Source organism: Hylobates moloch, unplaced genomic scaffold, assembly GCF_009828535.3.
Source record: "Hylobates moloch isolate HMO894 unplaced genomic scaffold, HMol_V3 SCAFFOLD_5, whole genome shotgun sequence".
Lineage (NCBI taxonomy): Eukaryota > Metazoa > Chordata > Mammalia > Primates > Hylobatidae > Hylobates > Hylobates moloch.
Window position 1 is genome coordinate 835,209 of NW_026652280.1, and position 21,558 is coordinate 856,766.

General features: G+C 56.0%; 1 protein-coding gene across 5 annotated transcripts in view; it reads right to left on the reverse strand.

Annotated features, from left to right (window-relative positions):
• NFATC1 (nuclear factor of activated T cells 1) overlaps positions 1 to 12,823 on the reverse strand; it is a 123,389-nt gene extending 110,566 nt beyond the window's left edge. For 2 of the 5 annotated variants that reach the window (XM_032152028.2, XM_032152026.1), the window contains exon 1: positions 12,403 to 12,823. In XM_032152028.2, the coding sequence (XP_032007919.1) occupies positions 12,403 to 12,421 (19 nt within the window). In that variant the 5' untranslated portion in view covers positions 12,422 to 12,823. Of the gene's footprint in view, positions 1 to 8,458; positions 8,634 to 12,402 lie in introns of those variants that run through there. The other 3 variants (XM_032152027.2, XM_032152025.2, XM_032152029.2) reach the window with 2 other exon arrangements.
• Between the last annotated feature and the right edge of the window lie 8,735 nt (positions 12,824 to 21,558).

The window sequence follows — 21,558 nt, forward strand, 5'->3', positions numbered from 1 at the left end:
GATGATGGATGGATGGATAGGGAATGGAGGAATAATGGTTTGATAATGGATAGATGATGATGGATGGATGGATAGGGAATGGAGGAATAATGGATGGATGATGGATGGATGATGATGGATGGATGAATGATGGATGGATGGATAGGGAATGGAGGAATAATGGTTTGATGATGGATGGATGATGGATGGATGGTGGATGTGTTTTAGATCTAAGGACCTACATATGTAAACAGATTTTAACAGGCATATCACTGTCAAGGTGCCCTAATCACCAGCTACAAAGAAAACTCCTCAAGGATTGGATGAAAACACGGACTCTGAAATCCCCCTCATGGAGATTCTGATACTGGCTCATATCCTATGAATCCATCTTTTAGAACAAAACAGAAGATTCTGGTACACAGCTAGTTCTAAGAATCACTGTGTTAATTACACGCAATAAAATATTTTTTAAAATCATTATTAGGGAAATCAGTAATTTCAACAGGAAAGACATGCTTCTGGATTTCTGATTTGAAAAGACTTTTTAAGACATCTTGGAACCTCATGATTACATGCCTAGAGGTGGGTATTCCCTGGCCTCTAAATAATACAAACAAGCACATGGAAATTCTATATTCATGTCTTGGTGCAACTGCACTGGCTGGAAGATATTTTATTCAAGGACAGTGCTGTCTTTCCGCTAAGTCATGGTTCAGAAACCAACAAGTATAAACGCCAATAAAATCTAGGGTCTCAAAAGACCAATACAAACCCACCGTATTCACTAACAGAAATGGTTCTAGTGCCCCAGGTAGGTGGGAAGCATGGCACGGTGGCCTGGTAAGAGGACACACCATTGCCCCCATCCCAGGAGTCACAGCTGCTTTCTGGAAATTCCAGACACTCGGGGGGCAGAGCCGTAACAAAGAGAAAGAGACAGAACTGCGATGGAGCCACACCTCACAGGTGCAACCAGAAGCTCTCAGGGGTGGGAGCTGAGACCTGCTCAGGACGTCTTCGTATGGGAAGGGCCCCTTCGCTGAGGCTGAGCGCCTTGGGGATGGTGCTAGCCAGGCCCCAGTCCCGCCTTCCCCATCGTTAAGAAATGCCCTCAAGAGGATGGGAGCCACGCAGTCTCCTGCACCGGAGACAGAACAGGAATGGTCAATAAATCAAGGAGGTGGCCAGGTGCAGTGGCTCACACCTGTAATCCCAGCACTTTGGGAGGCCGAGGCGGGCGGAGCTGAGGTCAGAAGTTCGAGACCAATCTGGGCAACATGATGAAACCCTATCTCCACAAAAAATACAAGTAGCCAGGCATGGTGGTGCACGCCTGTAGTCCCAGCTACTTGGGAGGCTGAGGCAGCAGGATCGCTTGAGCCTGGGAGGCAGAGGTTGCAGTGAGCTGAGATCACTCCAGCCTGCACTCCAGCCTGGGCGACACAGCAAGACCCTGTCAAATCAATAAATCAATAAGGAGGTCTTTCTTTCCCCAGAGCCACAGGCGGGGACTGGGGTGCAGCTGGAGCTGGGCATCCTGATGCCAGTTCCAGCATCCAGCCTGGTCTCTGTTCAGGACACACACACCATCCCCAGGATCTGCCCCAGCTGCGAGACGTCAGCTCTGGGACTGACCACCCACGTTCACTGGCATCCACTGCGCCCCCCGCCCCCAGGCTCCATGCTCACTGGACACTTCAGGCAAACACCAGGCTCCAACGCTAAAACTTCAGCGACCGTCTTTCTAAAAATGAGCCTGGAAAGCAGCTTCCTGGAGAAGGTGAGGTTTCCGAGGAGAATTTGAAGTCCTCGGATCTGCTGGTGATACCTGGGGGGCTCTGTGCCAGGCAAGCTGTAGCCCTCTGAGAGCTCCGCCTGGGCGTCACTGTGGCCCCTCCGCGGCCCGTGCAAAGCCCCTGAGCCGGCTGCATCAGACCTACTGGACAACAGGCCACACAGGCAGGTCCCCCTGTGCCTGGCACCCCACACGCCCGGGTGCCCGTGCCAGGCCAGCCCTGATGTCTGCCTAGCGCGTAGTGCTGCAGAAGACCCACGGCACCATGGCCGGCTCTGCGGCTGAGGGTCTCCAGGGAAGCACAGGGACGCAGTCCAACGGTGGACAGAAGGCGGAGGGGGGACCAACGAGGGGGGTTTTGTCGAGCGCAGGCCTGCGGCTCCTGAGGGGTTCCCATTGAGGCGCCACGCCGAGCCACCTGTTCACTACTCTGCATTCTCACCAAAAGTTGTCCGAAAAATATTCCTTAGCCAAAAATGCCACATTGTATACACCGGCACAGGAACTCACACCCACAGTTACTGCTGGGCCCGCTTATTTGTCTAGAAGCCCTCTCACCTGTTAGAGCAGAAACATAACATTCCGTTAGGAATGAGCTTCTGTCTCAAACCAGTCATCAACTCCAGGAGACCTGAAAGCACAGGAGCGGAACTGAGGGAACATGAGGGCCGCATGGATCCAATCATGGGGGGCCCAGCCTCCCTCCCACACCCCGACTTCCTCTCGGAGACATCCGTGGCCTTCAACCGGCTCTTCAGGCCCCACCTGCTCCACACACTTCCCCTCACTGTCCAGACCTCAAAAGGGGCTTAACTGCAATTGATTAATGTACAGATTCCTACACTTCCTGTTTCCCAATCAAAAGACTATTTATTTCCAAGACAGCTGATCCCACAGTTGAACTACCATTTGCTGGTAGGAAGGTAATTCTGAAGAATTTTTTTAAATCCTAGCAATTAACAGAGCAAGTCTTGGGGCCTCCCCACCACCCTCCCACAGGACTCAGCCCTGAACTGGGTGCCTAGCCAGTGACGGAGCCCAGAGCTGGGCCACACGGGGTACTAGAGCCAGATCACCGGAAGGTTCTAGACGAAACAGGGCAGGAAAGGGGAGGCGGACCTCACAGGTCTCTGTGTGCAAGTCCTCTGGGGCTGTAGCCCTTGACGTTTATGTGACGGGCCCGGGCGAGGGGAAGTGAGGAAGAGGAGGAGACTCCGCCCGCAGCCAGAGCAGGAAGTGCATGCAGAGGCCCACGGACGCCTGGGGCACCAGAGGGCCTTTATTTAAACTAAACTATTGCAATAAAACCTGATTCAATGAGGCAAAGAAACACCATAAAGTTTTTATTAAAAAACAAAAAGGGCTCACCTAAGCATGCGTTTTCCCTGATCAAACAAATGACAAAACGAAAGCTCAAATGCCTGAATTTCATTAGGGTCCCTCGCCCAGGTCCTTGGAGGGCGGGTAGTGGATAAAGTTCCCTTGTTCTTCCTAGAAGAAGAGCAAGGTGTGGGGTCAAGCTGCCCCCAGAGGCCAAGCCCCACACGCTGGGGTCCACCGTCCCTCCCAGCTCCCAGTGAATTTGGTTTCATGACCCACCTAAACCGTATTCAAATGAGTTATTTAACTATTCAAAGGGATCATATTTACATGAAAGGAAAATATTCCCAGTAACTTTCTTGACGATTCTGAGGTGCTTGGGCTGGTTCATGTCACGCCAGACGCCACCGCAGAGCTCGGTGACTCCACTCCCTGGCTGCCGTGTTGGAGGGCCTGGCTCTTTGCCAAGGAGGGTTCATTAAATTACAGTGCAGGTGAGCAGGGAGGCAGCTGGATTCTAAGCAATGATCACAGACAGCACATTCAAAATCCCTTAACGGAAGGTAATGGTGCGGCCCCTCTGCTGAAAGCGCCATCTCCCCACTTTTGAGTCCCCTGATCCTCACCAGCTTGCTCAGCTATCAGGTGCCCCATGACACACAGGTGGTTTGGGGGTGCTAGGACGGATGGCCACGCGGGGAGCACCCGGCTCTCAGGCCGGCCCAGTCCCACTGGCCTCAGCAAGTTCCACATGTCAGAGCTGTTAAAAGCAATCTGTCTCACTCCGGGAAATAATTCACTTCAGAACCACACACTTTTCTTGTTTCTGAACAACGACAAAAAACTGTATCGGTGCATGACATTAAATTAATACATGAAATACTTCTGGTCAGGGCTCCCTATGGGTGGGCAGCATCCTAACCTTGCAGACCCCGCCCTGCTGAGCCCCAGGGCACCTGCCCCTCACGACAGGCAGCTCCCAGACGGCCAGCCCCTCACTTGCTGTGCACAGACGACACGCAGCTCCCAGACGGCCACTCCCTCACTCGCTGTGCACAGACGACACGCAGTTCCCAGACGGCCAGCCCCTCACTCTCTGTGCGCAGGGTAGGACAGCCACGCCTCCGCCTTGCGTATCAGGCTGGCACTGCTGACAAGAATCACCAGCTCTGGCCACAGCCAGATCTCTCATCTTTCACAAACTCTGAGAGGCGGCCGTCACAGACGACGTTATTTTTCATTTTAAGGAACATCCCCTTCAGCACTTGCTGGGGCTGAACCGCAGGTCGACCCCCAGGCACTGCTGTCACCTCTCCAGACAGCCACGGAGTCTGCTGTGGGTGAGGCCAGATGATAACCGTGAATGTACCGGAAATAAAACAAAACGAAGCAGGGCGATCCACGCCAAGACCTTGCTGTTGGAAGCGATGTGCTTAGCAGGCCCGGGAAACGCTGCCGCACAGTGGCACCAGGACGTGGTCAGGCCCGCGGCATGACAGACAGCAACAGCTTCCCAGACGCCGTTCCCCCAACAATCTGCCAGCGCGAAAGATTTACAAAGGCAAATAGGATGGCCTCGTCACAGCGCAAACAAACGGTATTTAATGTTCCATAAATAAGCACGCCAATGCCTTAATAAGGGTCCTTCATCCAGCCCAGGGCCCAACGTGGGACATGGTTCCTCAGAGGTACTGGAATATTCCCCCTGGTCGGACGCACACATCATTTTAAAGCATCCTTTTTGAATTCTGTTTTCAAGGAATTAAAAAATATCCAAGTTGTTCATGGCTAGCTGAGATCTTCCTTTGAAAAACACGACACAGAACTGAAATATTCCAATCTGCCAGATAACTCCACCCTCCACGGAAACACCTCTGGAACCTCAGAGGGTGAGCTGTGCAAATACAGCAGGAACGCTTTCCTAAAACACTGAACTTGAACAACAGCGCATTCCTAATTCAGCTCTCCCCTGGGACCTCTCTGCTCACCAGGCGTCTCTGCCACGGGTTTCCTGCTGCAGCCCCTGACCAGCCACGGGCACCCCAGGCCCACTCGGGGAAGAGAAACCCTATTTGGTGAAAATGGACTTGAGAATAAAAGTCTTCCAAAGCTTCATTTCTGTGTAAGATGTTGCCTTTCCACAAGTGAACCATTAAATGCCCCAGCAGTGGGCACAGGCCAGCGGCAGACCCGGGCACACAGGTTCGGAGCGTGGCCCCGACTGCCAGGGAGGCTCCAGCCCAAACACAGAGGCCTTGGCCAATTTCCTCCGAGTTGCCACGGCGACAGTGCCGGCAGCAGCCAGGCTGGCCAAAATAACTTAGAAAACAGGAGCCCTGGGGCGGGAAGCAGGGCACGCCCGCCTCCCAGCTGACAGCGAAGCAGCTATTTCCTGAGCCCCAGAAGGGAGCGGGGCCTCCTCTCTGCAGAGAGAAGCCCGGGGCCTGCTCCTGGGTGGACACAGCCAGAAGGCAGACCCTGGAAGCCCAAACGCCACTCCCATCCCGCCTGGGAAATTATTTACAATATTCTCTTTTCATTGTCCCAACAAATGGTTACTGAGTATCTATTCTTTGCACCTGCTGAGCACTTTCGAACTAAAGAACAAGACACAGCCCCTCCCTCAAAGCACCCCATGAAGACGTGGGACCTGTGCCCACAGCCTGGACCTAAGTCCAGCAAGATGGAAGGGGTGGGGGCCACAGCGGTGTGGGCCAGGCTCCCGGCCACACACAGCCACCCTGCGGCTGCAGCCCCCTACCCTGGTACACTGACCTCAGCTCTGCCAGGACGTACAGCCGCTTCTCAGGGGATCCGGCTGACAGACTGCCTCCTGGGTTCAGGGCTCGCCACGTCCTTTACAACAAAGCCTGACTTTCTGTGCTTAGTCTAATCTATAAAACCCAGTTTGCCTTGCTTTGCAATTGATCTCAGACTTATTTATTTATTCATTTATATCCAGGCTCATCCCAGAAACAACGTGAAGTAGTTTCTATCACCCGTCAAAGGCTGCAGAGTCAATGTAATTGTTTAACGATGTGATATAAATAATTAACATCATTGAATAATTAATCATCAAAATGCAGTAATAATGGTAATAAAAAGAAAGGAAAAAACAGCACGGGTGTCTCACAGGAAAACATAATATGTACACGTAACGTGTGTGATACATGAAGAACCTTCCTTATAAACTTCTTGACACCGTAAAAGCAGGAAGGGGCTCTTCTCAGCTGTGGCCTCTCCTGCTCGGAGCCCCCACTCCTAAAGCCCAAAACCACGGTGGTCTTGGGAGGGGCAAGGACCCAGCAGAGAGGTTTCACAAGCAGCCTGGAGAGCCAGCAGCCCAGTTCTGCGGGGCACCCAGGGAAGGGCACAGCTCCGGAGGGCGAAGGGTGCCTGCGAGGGTGAGGTTCACAGCTTCACTCGTTCTGCTCAAGGAGTGTTTTGGGGGAATGAGCTCAGTGGGTGCCCGGGAGGACTGTGTCCTGAACCCACCTGGAAGGAGGCCACCTGCTTCCGGGTCAGGAGGGACCCCAAGTTCACCAGGGTCCCCATATCTGATGCCATCAGGAAGCCCACCCACCTCAAAATGGTGTACAAACTGTGGCGTCCTCATGAGACTAGGCCTCGAGGGGCAGAGATTGGCCTCCTGTGCATCTTCCCGGGTAAGTCTGGAGTTACCTGTGCAGTCACAGGAGGATGCCGCCGGCGGTGCCCTTCCCCTGCGGCTGCTGTTGTGCAGTCACGTGTGCACGGAGGCACGGAAGTGGCCCTTGTCACTGGGGGTGCACTGAGCACCTGCCAAGCCAGATACAGTGCCCAGCGTGGCACAGCCCACCCTGAAGGCCTGGGAGGTCGGGCAGACCCAGCTCCATGGGGATAACTACCCCCCTGTGCTTCTTCAAGGAGGCAAAGCAGTGAAATCTTCGGCCAGGGCCAAGGGCCCGGGGCCGCACACTGTCCTGCAGGCCCCCTGGGCCTCTGACTGGGGTGTAGGGCCTGGGTTCTGGCTGCACTGTGCCTGTCGCAGGCCCACGGTCAGTGATTCACACTGTGAACAACTGGGGGTGTACTGGGAGGTCCCACCCGACCCCCGATGACTGCACAGGCGTGGGGGCCTCCACCCCAACAGATCCCAGAGGGGCCACCCTGGTGGCCACACTCTTGTGGGACCGACTTTCACCCCATAAAGAGAGGTCGGGAGTGGGGCGACACTCTCACATGGTACACCCAGGTAGAAAACTTCTGCTGAAATGCCCTGGCTCAAGCCCAGGAGGACTGGAACCAGCTCTGGAAGGCGGCGCCAGGGCTACAGGCAGCCCGGGTGGGAAGGGCCTCCGGCGGGTCTCTCTCACCCTCATCTGCCTTGGTTCCCACTGACCCCAAAGACCTAGAACCCAGGCCCAGGCAGGGAAGACATTTGGGGAGCGGCGGGTCATGAACCCCAGGCAGCACGGGTTTGGTTGGAGCGGTTATTTTCAAAAAATGATCAAGACACTGGACTTTTAAAAAGAGAATAGTGAATGATACGGAAAATATGACCCTCATTACAGACTCGGAGGTCCCTCCTTGCCAAGCTCCTCCGGCTTCACCTCCGCGCGGGGAGGGCAGACACGAGGCCTTGAGAATGGGCGGACAGGGGCGGACGGTGACCAGCCTGGGGTGACCTGGACAGAAGAGAGCCCGGGCAGCGGGAGAGAGGCCCAGGCCCGGGGGTGCCCACCCCACTCACTCGCTGCTCTTGGGGAGTGGGGAGTTATTCGTGGTTTACCTGGAACCCTTATTTCTGACACAGAGAAGAGAAAATGAAAGAAAAGGCTGGGGTCATGGTAGCTCCAGGTAAACTTGAAAGCTGGAGGCTTAAGGGGGTCTGCGGGGCGTGGGGAGACGGCGGGGGCGGGGGAGGAGGGTGACTGCGAGGAGGAGGCCAGGGGAAGGTGGCGGAGGCAGGTGGTGGGGGTGGGGAGGATGGCTGGGGGGAGGGAGGAGGAGGCTGGCTGGGGGGGAGGTCGGGGGGAGGGGGCTGGGGCGGAGGTCGGGGGGACGGGGAGAGGGTGTCTGGGGGATCTGGGGGGCTTCTCCGCTTCTGGCAGCGCCACCGATCCTCTGTCCGGGACCACCTCGTCCACGCCCGTGTCCGGGCCGCCCTCTCCCCCAGGACCCCGCCGCGAGCGCTCGGAGGAACCGCGTCCGAGCCCAGGACGCCCCGCACTGCAGCGCCCCCCGCCGTAGGCGCCTCTGCCCCGGACGCGCCGGGGACTCCTGGGGTCCCGGGGGAGCGACGAGGACGCGGAGGGGGCCTGGGCGCCCCCAAACCCCGACCCGGCCCCGCGCCCCCTGCGCCCTCCGGGACGGACCCACCTGGGGCGGCCGCGGCGGCGCCCTCGTCGCGCTGGTTAAACTCGAAGAGGAACTCGAAGTCGAACTCCTGGTCCTCCAGCCCCGTCATGGCGGGTCGGGCCGGGGCCGGGGCCGGGGTCGCGGCCGCCCGGGGTTAGGTCCTCCCGGCGCTGCCCGCGCGTCCTCCGCGTAACGTGACCCCCGCCCCTCCCCCGTCCCCGCCCCGCCCCCGCCCCCCGGGGCGTTTCCGGGTTTACATAAACAACCGGCTCGCGGCCGCCGGCTTCCGAGCCAGTCCTCCGGGCGGGACCCAAGTTCCGCCCCGGGGACAAGGGCCCAAGGTGCGTCAGAGGACCGATGAAGTTTTCCATCGGAGGCCTCCTTGGGAAAGCGGCTGCACCGGTGACCCCAGAGCGCCACGTGCGCGCCCTGCGGAGCCCCGGGAGTGCGGAGGTCCCAGCCCGAGGCCGCCAACGCTGGGAACCCCGATTTCAGCCCGACGGGAAGCGCAGGGATTCCCACTGGGTTCGTGGCGTGCCCCTCGGCCTGCAACCCCCTGCGGGGTCCCGGCACCCACCGGCCTCTCCTGCGAGTCCCCAGCCTCCAAACACCCGCCCTGCGCGCCCCCGCCCCGCGGGGAACCCGCCGGTCCTTCTAGGGGCACCTCCAAAGATGACCTCCTTGAGCGGGGCGGGAAGGCGGGTTCGGGTCCCACCCTAGGCGGCCCGAAGCCCCTGCGCTGCGGGGATCCGGAAAGCGGGGCTGCTTAACTGAGGGCCGCCCTGGGCCTGCCTCTCCCGCCGCGTGTCCTAACTTCCCCCGGGGTCTCGGCTCCACATACAGCCGACATCTGGAATAGCAGGAGGATGGTGGGAGTCTGAGGGCGGAGGGGAGTCGGCCCGGGCGGAGGGGTGCGCGTGTCAAGATTGGCAACACCAAAGCTCCTCGGAGTGCTCCCTCTGGCCTGCCCCGCGGGCACTGCCTTTTCCAGAGGCGAGAAACCCCCAGTCCCAGGGTCGTCCCCGGGCTTCTCCCGCGACCCTTTCACTGGCTGGTGTTCTCCAGTGATAAGCCATCGTTCCGTGTGGCCTGATTTAGTTTCTAATAATACTTTTGACTTTGGGATGGATGTTGGAGCGTTGTTTTGTTTTAGTTTTGCTGTTTTTGCTGACCTTGGGCAAGTGGAAGTTCTGTTTTCTGTTGAGAAGCCACGACGTTTCATTCTCTTTTCACTGTACAGGTTTTTGTTTGTTTGAGACGGAGTCTCGCTCTGTCACCCAAGCTGGAGTGCAGTGGTGCAACCTCTGCTCACTGCAACCTCCGCCTCCCGAGTTCAAGCGATTCTCCTGCCTCAGCCCCCAGAGTAGCTGGGACTACAGGCACCCGCCACCACTCTCAGCTAATTTTTGTAGTTTTAGTGGAGACGGAGTTTCACCATGTTGACCAGGATGGTCTCGATCTCTTGACCTCGTGATCCGCTTGCCTTGGCCTCCCAAAGTGCTGGGATTACAGGCATGAGCCGCGGCGCCCGGCCTGTACATTGTTTTTAAAACTCCAGCCACCTTTTTGCCCCCACCATAAAGTTATACACAAATGACAGCCCTTATCATCTGTTTAGACTAAAACTTTTTGCTAAACTGTCCCGCCTGCTGGTGGCCCCAGGCCGCGGGCCCTGCAGGGATGGAGGCTCACTGCCGCTGTCCTAGGACTACACTGGTCTCCATCTCAGAGAAGGGGTCGGTGGGGCGGCTCCCCTGCTGCTCCTAGGAGCCCGCTCGCCCCCGCCCCAGTGCTGAGCTTCCTTCCTGCAAATGGTTCAGAGCTATTGGTCCGGATTCAAAGCTGCCTGTTCCACAGACACTGGGTGTCTCCATGGGAAGTGTTTAGCTTGGACGCATCCTCCCAGAGGCTGGGGATGTCTGCGATGGCAGAGGCCCCGCTGGGTGTGATGAAGCGGGGTGCCAGCGCCCTGCCATTTTCTAATCTGAGCTGGGAAACAACGCCGTGAAGTTAAGTGGCAGAGAACAGGGTGAGCTTTGTTTGGCCCCAGCCCGTGGGGCATTCTGTCTGGAGCGACTTCTGACTGGGTGGCTACCTACAGGCCTGTACTTCTGCACATTCTCCATGAGGAAGCAAGCCCGGGGCCTTCAGGAACCACGACGCCGAATGAGCATCCACCCGGATGGTCCCGAAACCCAAAGGACGCAGGGGAGGCGTCCAGGTCCTCAGATGGGCCAGGCATGGCCTCGTGGGGCCTACTCAGAAGGACTCAGAGTTTTTCCCGGTGGTCTCGGCGATGGCCGGTGTGGAAACCACGCGTGTCCCCATGCCGCCGGCCTGTGTGTATCAAGGACTAGATCACTTTCCGGCTGGCCCAGTTCTGCAGCCCTCATAAAATACACCCATGTCGGTCGGGCGTCACTGCCCGGCGCACTGCCTTGCAGCAGGGACCTTTTCGAGCTTATTTTCTTCAGTAGGAAACACGAAAAATAGCCACTGCCCCGTCGTGTTTTTCCCTTGTGTAAAAGAAAAGGGCTCCTTACTACTGGTCGGCCATCGGCTCTTCAGGTACACAGATCTGAACTTGGAAAGACCTGCCTTTCCAAAGGGAGTGATAAACACTGCGGCCTAAGTGTCCCAGGATTTAAAACCGAAACTCCAACAAAAAAAGAATTTTAACTCTGCTACTAGCAAGAGCACATTGTGTAAAACACTGACACGGGACATGAAGTTTAAACATGTAAACATTTTCTGACATTGGGATGAAATGGTGTCTACCTCCCGTCCCGTGAAGCGTCAGGGCACCGACCACATGGATCCCCCTCCGTGGAGCTCACGGCTCCGTGCTCAGCTCTGCTAAGACCAGCGAGTTCTCCAGAGCTGGGGGAGCCCGGTTCTCAAGCAAGCCCCGCAGTTACCAGGATCGCACAGGAAGCGGCAGCGCTCGGAAGGACGTCTGCCCTTACGAAATACATACGTTGGCAGGTGTGCTGGCGCTCTTTAAATAAATTATATAAAATGTTTCAGAGCTGGTAAGGAATTTGGAAAAGCGTCTTCCCATTTCCATTAGCATCTGCAACCCCTAACCCCTAACTCGCACGCCCACACCTCTCCAACGGTATTTTCAAAGCCACCTGCAGGAGCCCACCCGGCATCGCCAGGGGTGTGTGGCGGGGACGGACTAAGGTGGGGGGCTGGAATGTGAGGCTGCGCCGCAGGGGGGTCTCAGCGCCCCCCACACCGGGTTTCAGGGACCTACACTGTGCCAGCTTTTTTTCACTGTAAAGAAGCAGCTCGAAACTTGGCGGTTCCTTTTCGAACTTGCCGGAAACATCTTCTCTGGCTGGAACTCCTGCCTATAGGATTTCAAAATGGCTTAAATTCGGGGCTGTGCTGCGGCCGCGCGTTGGATCTTTTGGTCCTGCAGGTCCAGGCGCCGGCGTGACGGGCTCGGCCCTGGGGAGTTCGGGGGCGCGGCGCGAGGGAGACGCCGCCACGAGCTCGGGGTGGGGGTGGGGGGCGCAGAACCCCCAAACCGCGCTCTGGGCGCCAGAGGGTGGCCCTGCCTCGCTCAGGAAGACACGGGGCATCCTTCACTCCCAAGGAAGCCTCCCTTCCTCCCTCCCACGTGCCCTCTGCGGTCCTGACGGCCCAGCCTCGCCCGTCCCCAAATCGCCGGCCTGCGAGTCGCTTCCTCGGCGGGACCCGCGGCGGCCTCGCCTCGCGCCCTCAGCGCTGGGGCAGAGGAGACACCTATTGGCAGAAGGCGCGCTCGGAACCGGGCTGCCGGGAGCTGGGGGACGCCGTTCCCGGTCCGCGCCGCGCCCCTCCCTGGGCGCACAGACCCGGCCGACCTCATCCTCTGGCCGGGAACCCTCAGTGCGGGCGACGGGGGCGGGGTCGGGGGCGCGGCCCGGGCCGTGGGGGGCGCAGGGGTCCGGGGGCGGAGGCCGCGCGGGGCTTACCTTCCTCCGCTGACTTCATGGTGCCGCCGGCGCGCGGCGCGGGCCCCAAAGTTTCTCCGCTCCCGAAGACCGCAGCCGCAGGGCCAAGTGGAAACTTGGAAGGACTGGAAAGCTGGTGCTTGGCATCCGCGCGGCGGCGGCGGGGAGCGGAGCGGCGGGCGGAGACACGGGAGGAGCGGGCGCCTCGCGCCGCCGGGGTCGGGTCTCCGGGAAGACAGCCCTCGCCCCGGGCTCAGCGCCGCGCGACCCGGAGGAAAGTCATCGAGGGGCGTGTGCGCGCGTGGCGGGGCCCGGCCGCGGCCCTGGGACCTGCACGGTGGCTCTGAGCCCTGCCCGCGCCCCGGTGCCCGCGCCCTGCTGCTGGGATCTGGCGCGGCGACTCCGCCGGCAAGTTCGGAGCCTCTGAGTCTCTCTCTGACGCAGGGCCGCGCTCTGCCTCCTGCCTTTTTAAAGCTGGAAAACACCTCCCCCGCCTCCCCGCCGGCCCGGCGGCTCCCGCGCCCCCTCCCTGCCGTGACATCACGCCCCTGCTGCCCGGGCCCGCGCGGGGCCCCGGGGACAAGTCGCCGAGCGCCCGCCCCTCCCCGCGCCGCGGCAGCCGCTCGCCCGGGGGCAGGGGCGCAAGAGGCGGGGCGCGCACGGGGAGGGGGGGCGCACGGGGGGCAGGGGGGCACAAGGGAAGGGGGCGCACAGGGAGGGGGGCGCACGGGGAGGGGCGCACGGGGAGGGGCACACAGGGAAGGGGGCACACGGGAGGGGGGCGCACGGGGAGGGGATGGGGGGGCGCAGGGGCGGGAACGGGGAATCCAGGGGCCGGGCAGGGGGGCGCTGGGGCTGGCGGGGGAAACGGGGGCGAACGGGCCAGACGGGACGCCTGAGTCCTCGCGGGTGTCCGGAGGGAGCCCGGCCCTGCTGGAAAAGGGGCGGGGGGCGGGGGCCGGGGAGGGGTGTCGAGAAAGCCCGGCATGCTGAAGTCATTATGTAAAATCGCAGGCTTCCCCCGCTGTGGAAATTTGGAAAAGCGCTTCACTGGCAGGCCCTAGAAAGGAAATTCCCATCCCGCTAAATTACTAACAGATTGCGTGGCCGTCCCGGGACGTCGAGTTATTGTCATTTTTATTCTGTAAATATCTGCTCGTCCCAGACGGCCTGTGGCAGGGGCCGGCGTGGGGAGGCCCAGGGACGCGCTCACCTGCCCTAGCCGCCCAGAGGGCGGGCGTTTTATGGGCGCGATTGCGCGACTTCTGACGGGGGGAGGGCCCCCGGCCACTCACACTTTCCTCTCTCACGTCTCCCTGCGTCTCCTCGGGCGCAGCTCAGCTGCCAACACGGCACCGCATTTTCTTGTTGGCTTTGGATGGAGGGGGTTGGAGGTTAAAGTGTCTGGTGTGTAGATATCATAAATCGATTGCACGACACCCTTATGTGATTTAAACTAAACCCAAAGGCTAAACTCGTGTCTGCTGCGGGGCCCAGGAGGTCCGCAGACCCCCAGGGATCACTGTGCCCCGTGGGTGCCCCCCACAAGCGCCTCCTCCCTGCCGGGGGAGGCGGTCGGTTGCTGCAGAACCCGTAAAGGTGCGCGGCCAGAGCCCGTCCATCCCGCGTCCCGAGGCCTGGCTCCATTCGGCCGCCCCGACTCAGTACAAATGGAACCCCCGCTTTTCCACCGCAGGCCTCGGCCTGGAGAGACGTGCCCGGATTAGCGGGGTGGTGGCCGCCTCGCCCCTGCGGCGTCGGGGCCATTTCCAGGGGTCTCTACCTGCGGGGGCCCCTACCGCGCCGAGCCAGGCCTGGCACGCGCCCCAGAGCACCGGGCGCCGGGAGGGGAGGAGGGGGCCGCGGGAGGACGCCCAGGCCGGGGGGCGGGGGGCGGGGGGGTCAGGGGGGCTCCAGCGAGGCCGCGCCCCCACGCCCCTCCCTCTCCCCTCCCCTCCAAATCTTCCCGCCGCGAGTGTCCCCAGGCCTGGGGCCAGGATTTGGCCGGGAGAGTTTCCGTCCCCCCGCCCCCGCCCCTCTTCTCCCCACCTCCAGGACGGGGCGGGCGGAGACTCGCCGGGAGGAGGGAATCCCGAGGCCGGGTCTGGCGGGGCGCGCCCAGCCGGTCACGTGGGAGACTGAGCCCCTCGACCCCAGCCGCGGGCCTCGAGCCCGGGACCGACCTGGCGAGGCTGCCCTTGGCTCCTGAGGGGCCGGGGCGGGGGCCGGGGCGGGGGCGGCCGGCTCTTCCTCCTCCTCCTGCCCCTCCCCTTCCTCCGCTGCCTCCTCCTCCTTCTTCAATAAATAATTTTTTCACCCCATGCAGAAAAGCTCCCTTTTCCTGTCTGCTCTCAAAGCCCTCCTTATCCCCCCGCCCGGGTGACGGAATCCCGGGTCTGTTTCCCTCTGTTTAATGCCGTTGCCGGGACCACGGTGGCCGCGCGCCAGGCGCAGGGAGTTCCGGAGGCGGCGGCCCAGAGCGCGGCCCGCTCGCCCGGCCTGTGAGCCCCGGCCCGGCCTCTGCGGCCACCGCGGGCCCCCAGCTCTGCTCCCCGCGCGCCCTGCGCCCCTTTCCTCTTCCTCCTGCCTCCTCGCAGGTTTGTTTATAGCCGCTACTAGGGGAGACGTTACACGGGTTTTATTTTAGGATCGGTGATGACTAACAAAGTTAAAAGGAGCTTAGGACAGAAAACAAGACTATTTTTAGATGACTGTTGTTTCTATGGATTATTGGGGGCAAATACACCCCTAGAAGCTTACCGTTTTAAAAGCCCCTTGGGGTGCCAAATCCCTTCTCCTGGAGCGCGCTTGGGTGTTCATCCACCCCGTCCAATATTTTCTAGAGCCTGGGCGGTCACTGTTGCTGGGGCTTCCTGGCGTCGTGTGTGAGCACACCATCCTGGCAGATGCGGGCGTCTCCAGCGCGGGCCTGGCCGGAGCTGCCCCGAAGCTCAACGCTCCATCCCGTCCCGTCTTCGGAGGGCGGGTGCCACCTGCCCCGCGTGGGTCTTTCCATCCTCAGGGGCGCTCGGCACACGCGGTGCTGCGTGGGGCTCCCTGGCAGGTGCGCCAGCCAGGGGCAGGTGCGCCCACCCTTTCCTCCCCCTACTGAACCGCAGGCCAGATACCACTTCCTGCTTGGAAAAATCACTTAATACAACTGTGTTCTGTTCCTGCGAATGTTCTGTTCCTGCAGTTTTGCATTCTGGCCCACAGCGGTGGTCACTTGAGAGCTTCTCCCATCAGGGGTCTTTGAGGTTTTGACTCAACTCAGAATCCACCCCCTTCTTCCTGAGGCACCTTCCAACCAACAGGGAAGGGCCCCCGCGATGTCCAGAGACTCTTGAGACCATCTGGAGAAATGGGCATTTATTTAGCCAGGGTCTGGAGACTAGGATTAAATTAGCAAACCAGAATTATAGAAAAAGCTATTTACTTTTAAGTAAACTGCTGAGATTTTTTTTTTAAGTCAGTGTGAATGAACCTCACAGCCATGGTTGGAGCTGAGAAAGAAGGATTTCCCTTTAGTTATACACCCGTGTCAGCACCTTCTGACTTTCCTTCTAAAGTCTGGGGTGTTCCTGAGGACCCATACACTTGGGGTTCAGAGTTTCTACACCATGCTGTTACTTATGAAACATCTCTTTAACCACACCCCTTCCCTGGAACGTTGCTAAGGACTTCATAGGTTTCCCTGTCTAAACTCTTAGCCTGAACACCCAACTCATGGACTACCACCATGTCTAAAAACTCAGATCACCAATGGATCAGTCAACTTTCCTACCGTAGATGTGTGTCCAGGGCATTAGAATCAAGGCCAAACTGCTCAGCACGGCACCTGATACCCTTCAGCCCCACGTCCCCTCCTGGAGTGGCCAGGCAGGAACCTCCTCACCTAAAAGCCACTCGCAGTCATTCTCACCCACTCCAGGACTTTGGAGTCATCTCTCCCCAACACCATTCAGTCAATCCCCAAGTGCTTGCTGGACCCCGGTCCCCTCTCCTCCCTCTGCCCAGGATCCTGATTGATTCTTTTTTTCTTCTCTGTCATGCAGGCTGGAGTGCAGTGGCATGAACACGGCTCACTGCAGCCCCAACTTCCTGGGCCCAAGCGATCCTCATGCCTCAGCCTTCTGAGTAGCTGGGACTACAGGCACGTGTCACCACACCTGGCTAACTTATTTCTAATTTTTGTTGTTGTTGAGATGAGGTCTTGCTATGTTGCTCAGGCTGGTCTTAAACTCCTGGGCAACTCTGGGACATGGTTAAAGAGATGTTTCATAAGTAACAGCATGGTGTAGAAACCCTGAACCCTAAACTTATGGGTCCTCAGGAACACCCCAGGCGTTAGAAGGAAAGTCAGAAGGTGCTGACACGGGTGTATAACTAAAGGGAAATCCTTCTTTCTCAGCTCCAACCATGGCTGTGAGGTTCATTCACACTGACTTAAAAAAAAACTCAGCTGTTTACTTAAAAGTAAGTAGCTTTTTCTATAATTTTGGTTTGCTAATTTAAACCTAATCTCCAGACTCTGGCTAAATACATGCTCATTTTTTTTCCTTTTTCTCTATTTTTTTTTTTTTTTTTTTTGAGACGGAGTCTCGCTCTGTTGCCCAGGCTGGAGTGCAATGGTGTGATCTCCACTCACTGCAACCTCCACCTCCTGGGTTCAAGTGATTCTCCTGCCTCAGCCTCCCAAGTAGCTGGGATTACAGGTGTGCGCCACCACGCCTGGCTAATTTTTGTACTTTTAGTAGAGACGGGGTTTCACCATGTTGGTCAGGCTGGTCTTGAGCTTCTGACCTCTTGACCCGCCCACCTCGGCCTCCCAAAGTGCTGGGATTACTGGCCTGAGCCACCGCGCCCAGCGGATAAATGCTTATTTCTTGAACTCCTGAGCTCAAAAGATCCTTGTGCCTTAGCCTTCTAAAGTGCTGGGATTACAGTCACGAGCCACTGCACCCAGCCCTGAGGGCCTCGTTGACAACTCTCTGCTTGCCTCCTCCGATGGCCCTAGTGTGGTGGTTAAAAGAGAGGCCTCTGGCCTCAAACCGCCTGAGTTTGTCTGATGGCCTAGAACGTGCCCCATCCTGGAGGATGTTACTTGTGTGCTTGAGAAGAATGTGTATTCTGCTGTTGCTAGGTGGAGTGTGCTAGCTACAGATAGCCGGTAGGTCTACTTGGTTTATACTGTTGTTCAGGCCTTCTGTTTCCTTGTTATCTGCCTGGTTGTTGTGTCCATTATTGAAAGTGGAGTATCGAAGTCCCCATTCTCTGTTGCAGAACTGCTTCTCCCCTCATTCTGTGCGTTTTTGCTTCATAGATTTTGGAGCTCTCTTATTAGCTGCACATATGTTTATCATTGTTGTATCTTTCTCACAGATTAGTGCTTTTATCATTATGAAATATTCCTCTTTAATAACACCTTTTTAAAAAAGCCTATTTTGTCTAACATTAGCAGCCACTCCAGCTTTCCCCAAGCTACTCTTGGTGTGTCGTCTTTTCCCATCATTTTAGTCTGTGTGTGTAGCTTTGAATAGAAAGTATATCTCCTCTAGACGGCATAAAGTTGGGTCATGTTTTCTTAATTCAGTCTGACAGCCTTTGCTTTCTGATTGTTTGTTAAATCCACTCACATTTAATGTTATTATTGAACTTTACTTTTCATTTCTATTCTATTCCACTTGACTTTTCATTTTCTATTTTTCTTATGTCTTCCCCTCATTTATTTCTTTATTGACTTCTTTGCATTAAGTGAATTATTTTCTAGTGTAGTTTTTAAACTTTTTTCTGTTACGTTTTAGTGATTGCTCTAGTATGTACCATATAAATTTTGACTCCAGTGACACACAAAAACACTATCTCTATGTAGCTAGCTCCATTCCCTTCCCCCTTTTATACATTCTACATTATAAATAGTAATGTTACAAACCTAAGAATACATTGTGATAACCATTATTTTACCATCTGTAGTTATTTCTTTAGTCCAATATAGCTTTGTTCTCATTCACTTCCTTTGTATTGTTATTAGCAATACACTACACATATATTACATTTCTCTAAGTTATAGGCCCAACATTATATTTTATATACATTATTTTATACAATCACTTTTCACACCAGTTACAAAAAGAGAAAAATATGTATTTGCACTGTCTTATGAAATCACATAATTACCTGAAGAGGCACTGTTTTTCCATGTGATTTCAAGTTACTGTCTCGTTTCCTGCTCACTGCCTGAACAACTTCCTTTAGTATTTTTTGTAAGGTGGGTCAGCTGGCAACAAACTCTCAGTTTGTCTGAAAAAGTCTTTATTTCACCTTCATTCTTGAAAGAAAGCTCTGCTGAGTCCAGGATTTGGGATTGACAGGTTTCCTTCCTCCCTCCCTGCCTCCCTCTGCCTCCCCCTCCTCTCCTTTCCTTTGGGGGGTTATCCCACTGCCTCTGGCTCACATCGTTGCTGCTTAGGAGTCACTTGTTAGCCTTATTGGGGTTCCCTTGTAAGTGATACATTATTTTATTGTTTTGGCTTTTGAGATTTTCTCCTTATTATTGACTTTCAGCATTTTTACTAATAATGTGTCAGTCCGTGGGCCTCTCTAGGTTTGCCCCACTTGGAGTTCACTGAGATTCCTGGTTTCGTAGGTTATTTTTTTAAACTAATTTGCGATATTTTCAACCATTATTTCTTTTAATATTTTTTCATCCCTTTTTTCCTCTTTCCTTTCCTTCTAGTGCACCCCTTGTGTGGACTGGTGCCCTCGAGGGCGTCCCTGGTGCCCCTCAGCTCTTGGAGGCTCCCTTGGTCGCCTTCATTCTATCTGCTCTGTTCGGGGCTTGCATACTCTCTACTGATGTATCTTCAAGTTCACTTTCTTTCTTCTGCCAGTTCAAATCGATTGTTGAGCCCCAATAGTGAACGGTTCACATCAGTGACTGCGCCATCCAACTCCGGAATTTCCACTGCTTATTTTTTATACTTTCTATCAACAGTCTCTACGTGATGTGACATTGTCGTCCTGCTTTCTTTCTTTAATCAAGATTTACTTTAGTTCTCTGAGCATATAAGGGATATTTTGGCCTTTTCCCATCGAATCCAGTATCTGGTCATTCCCCCAGGCAGTTTCTGTTGTCTGCTTTTTAAAAAATTTGAATGTGGGGGTCATACTCTTGTGTTTCTTTGCATGCCTCCTATTTTGTTGGAAACTGGGCACTTTAGACAATGTATTATAGCAGCTCTGGATACTGGTCCCCCTGTGTGTGGCTTGTTATTTGCTTCTTTACTTGTCTAGTGACTTCTGAGATTACTGCAGTGAAGCCTATTCCACACACTGCCCCCTCCGCTGGCAGAGTTATGCCTCTGGCTTACTTCTTAGGGAGAGGAGTCTTACCTGAGCCCAGAGTCACCCTGGAATGACAGGATTTTGATAGAGATCTCTTCCTCTCTTTCCCTGACCACACCCAGCTGTTAAATTCCGCCAACTGCCATTGGATTGCTCTATTGTTTTTAACAATATCTGGGGCATAAATTACTCTACAAACTACTCCAATTAAATAGTGCCTTCTTTGAAGGAAAAGTTTCTGATGTCCATGTGTGATATTTGTTTTGACCCCTGGAGGCCCCTCACAGCTATCACATTCCTATATCTAGGCTAAATCTTCATTAAATCCATGAATGTCCCAAATGCCACTGATGACAACCCCCATGTTCTCGAGGGGACCCTAAGCTTTCACCTTCTCCCATGTTCTGCTGAAAATGAAGTCGGTTCTTTTGGGAGGAGATTAGAAGCTATCTCTTTTACTTACTGCTTCTCACTCCAGGCAAAATCTCTGAGCCAATGCTCTGGAGCTGGGGATGGGGACAGTGCAGAGCCTCAGTGTGACTGACGCCTCCATCTCCAGGAGTTGAGTGCCGACCGGGGCAGCATCCTGAGACCCCACTGGCCTCTCCTGGCCTGGAATCACTGCCCTGTCAGCGGGGGCAAGGGTAGTCGCACCCTGTCTTCTCAGTGAGCCACACCCAAGGCCCAGCCTCCCACCCATGAGTGTGGGGACCACGCAGAAGGGAGCCCCCACCCCTCCACCAGACTCCCCAGGACCTAGCAGCCCCAGCAACAGGCAGATGGGGCAGGATGAGAAACACCGACATCCGACCCTCCCAGAGTCACTCTCCCCCACCCACCTGTGTCCTCAGCTGCAGCAGACCTGCCAGAGTGGCAGGAGGAGGGGAGGAGGGAGTGGCTTTGGTTCAAATACCAAATACATTCACCTTTCCTAGTAAAGGTGATTTAAAAAAAAAAAAATCAGGTCTCTTTCAATAGATGTGTCTTCACTTGCTGTGTGTCCTTAGGACCATTTCCAGAGACTGTCAATGGCTGGGGGTTTTTAACTTCACCAGTTTTCTGGGGATGGGTTCACAGAGCACATCAGCTCTCCTGTGAGAAGCCGCTTGCCCACAGCCCGAGTTTGGATTCCAGTTCCTGGTACACCTACGGGAGCCAATAGTAACAGCCTTCACCTCTCAGGGTAGATCAATGAGAGGCACCTGCTAATGGCTCAAGACAGCTTCATCATTATTTCAGAACAATGCTGTTGTGAATTGAACTGCGTCCTCCAAAACGATTCATTGAAGTCCCCTGGTCTCTGGGAATGAGACCTAATTTGGTAAGTGGCATCTCTGCAGTTGTAACTAGTTAAGATGGTGTCAATTAAGGGGACCCCAATGATGACTGGTGCCCTCACAGGAGGAGAAGACAGACAAGGGGAATGTGGTGAGCTGACAGAGGCAGAGACTGGAATGATGGCTCCATGAGCCAAGGAGCACCTGGGGCTACCATGAGCTGGAAGAGGAAGGGAAGGGACCTCTGTGGCAGGTTCCAGAGGGCACCTGGCCATGCTGACCCCCAACTGTGCCTTCTGGCCTCCAGAACTGAGGACATGTTTCTGCCATTCAAGCCACCCAGTTTGTGGTCATTTGTGATGGCAGCCCAGGAAATCAACTCAAAGGGCAGTGGTTTTCTTTCTTTCTTTCTTTCTTTCTTTCTTTCTTTCTTTCTTTTTTTTTTGAGATGGAGTCTTGCTCTGTTGCCCAGGCTGGAGTGCAATGGCACAATCTCAGCTACTGCAACCTCTGCCTCCCGGGTTCAAGCAGTTCTCCTGCCTCAGCCTCCCGAGTA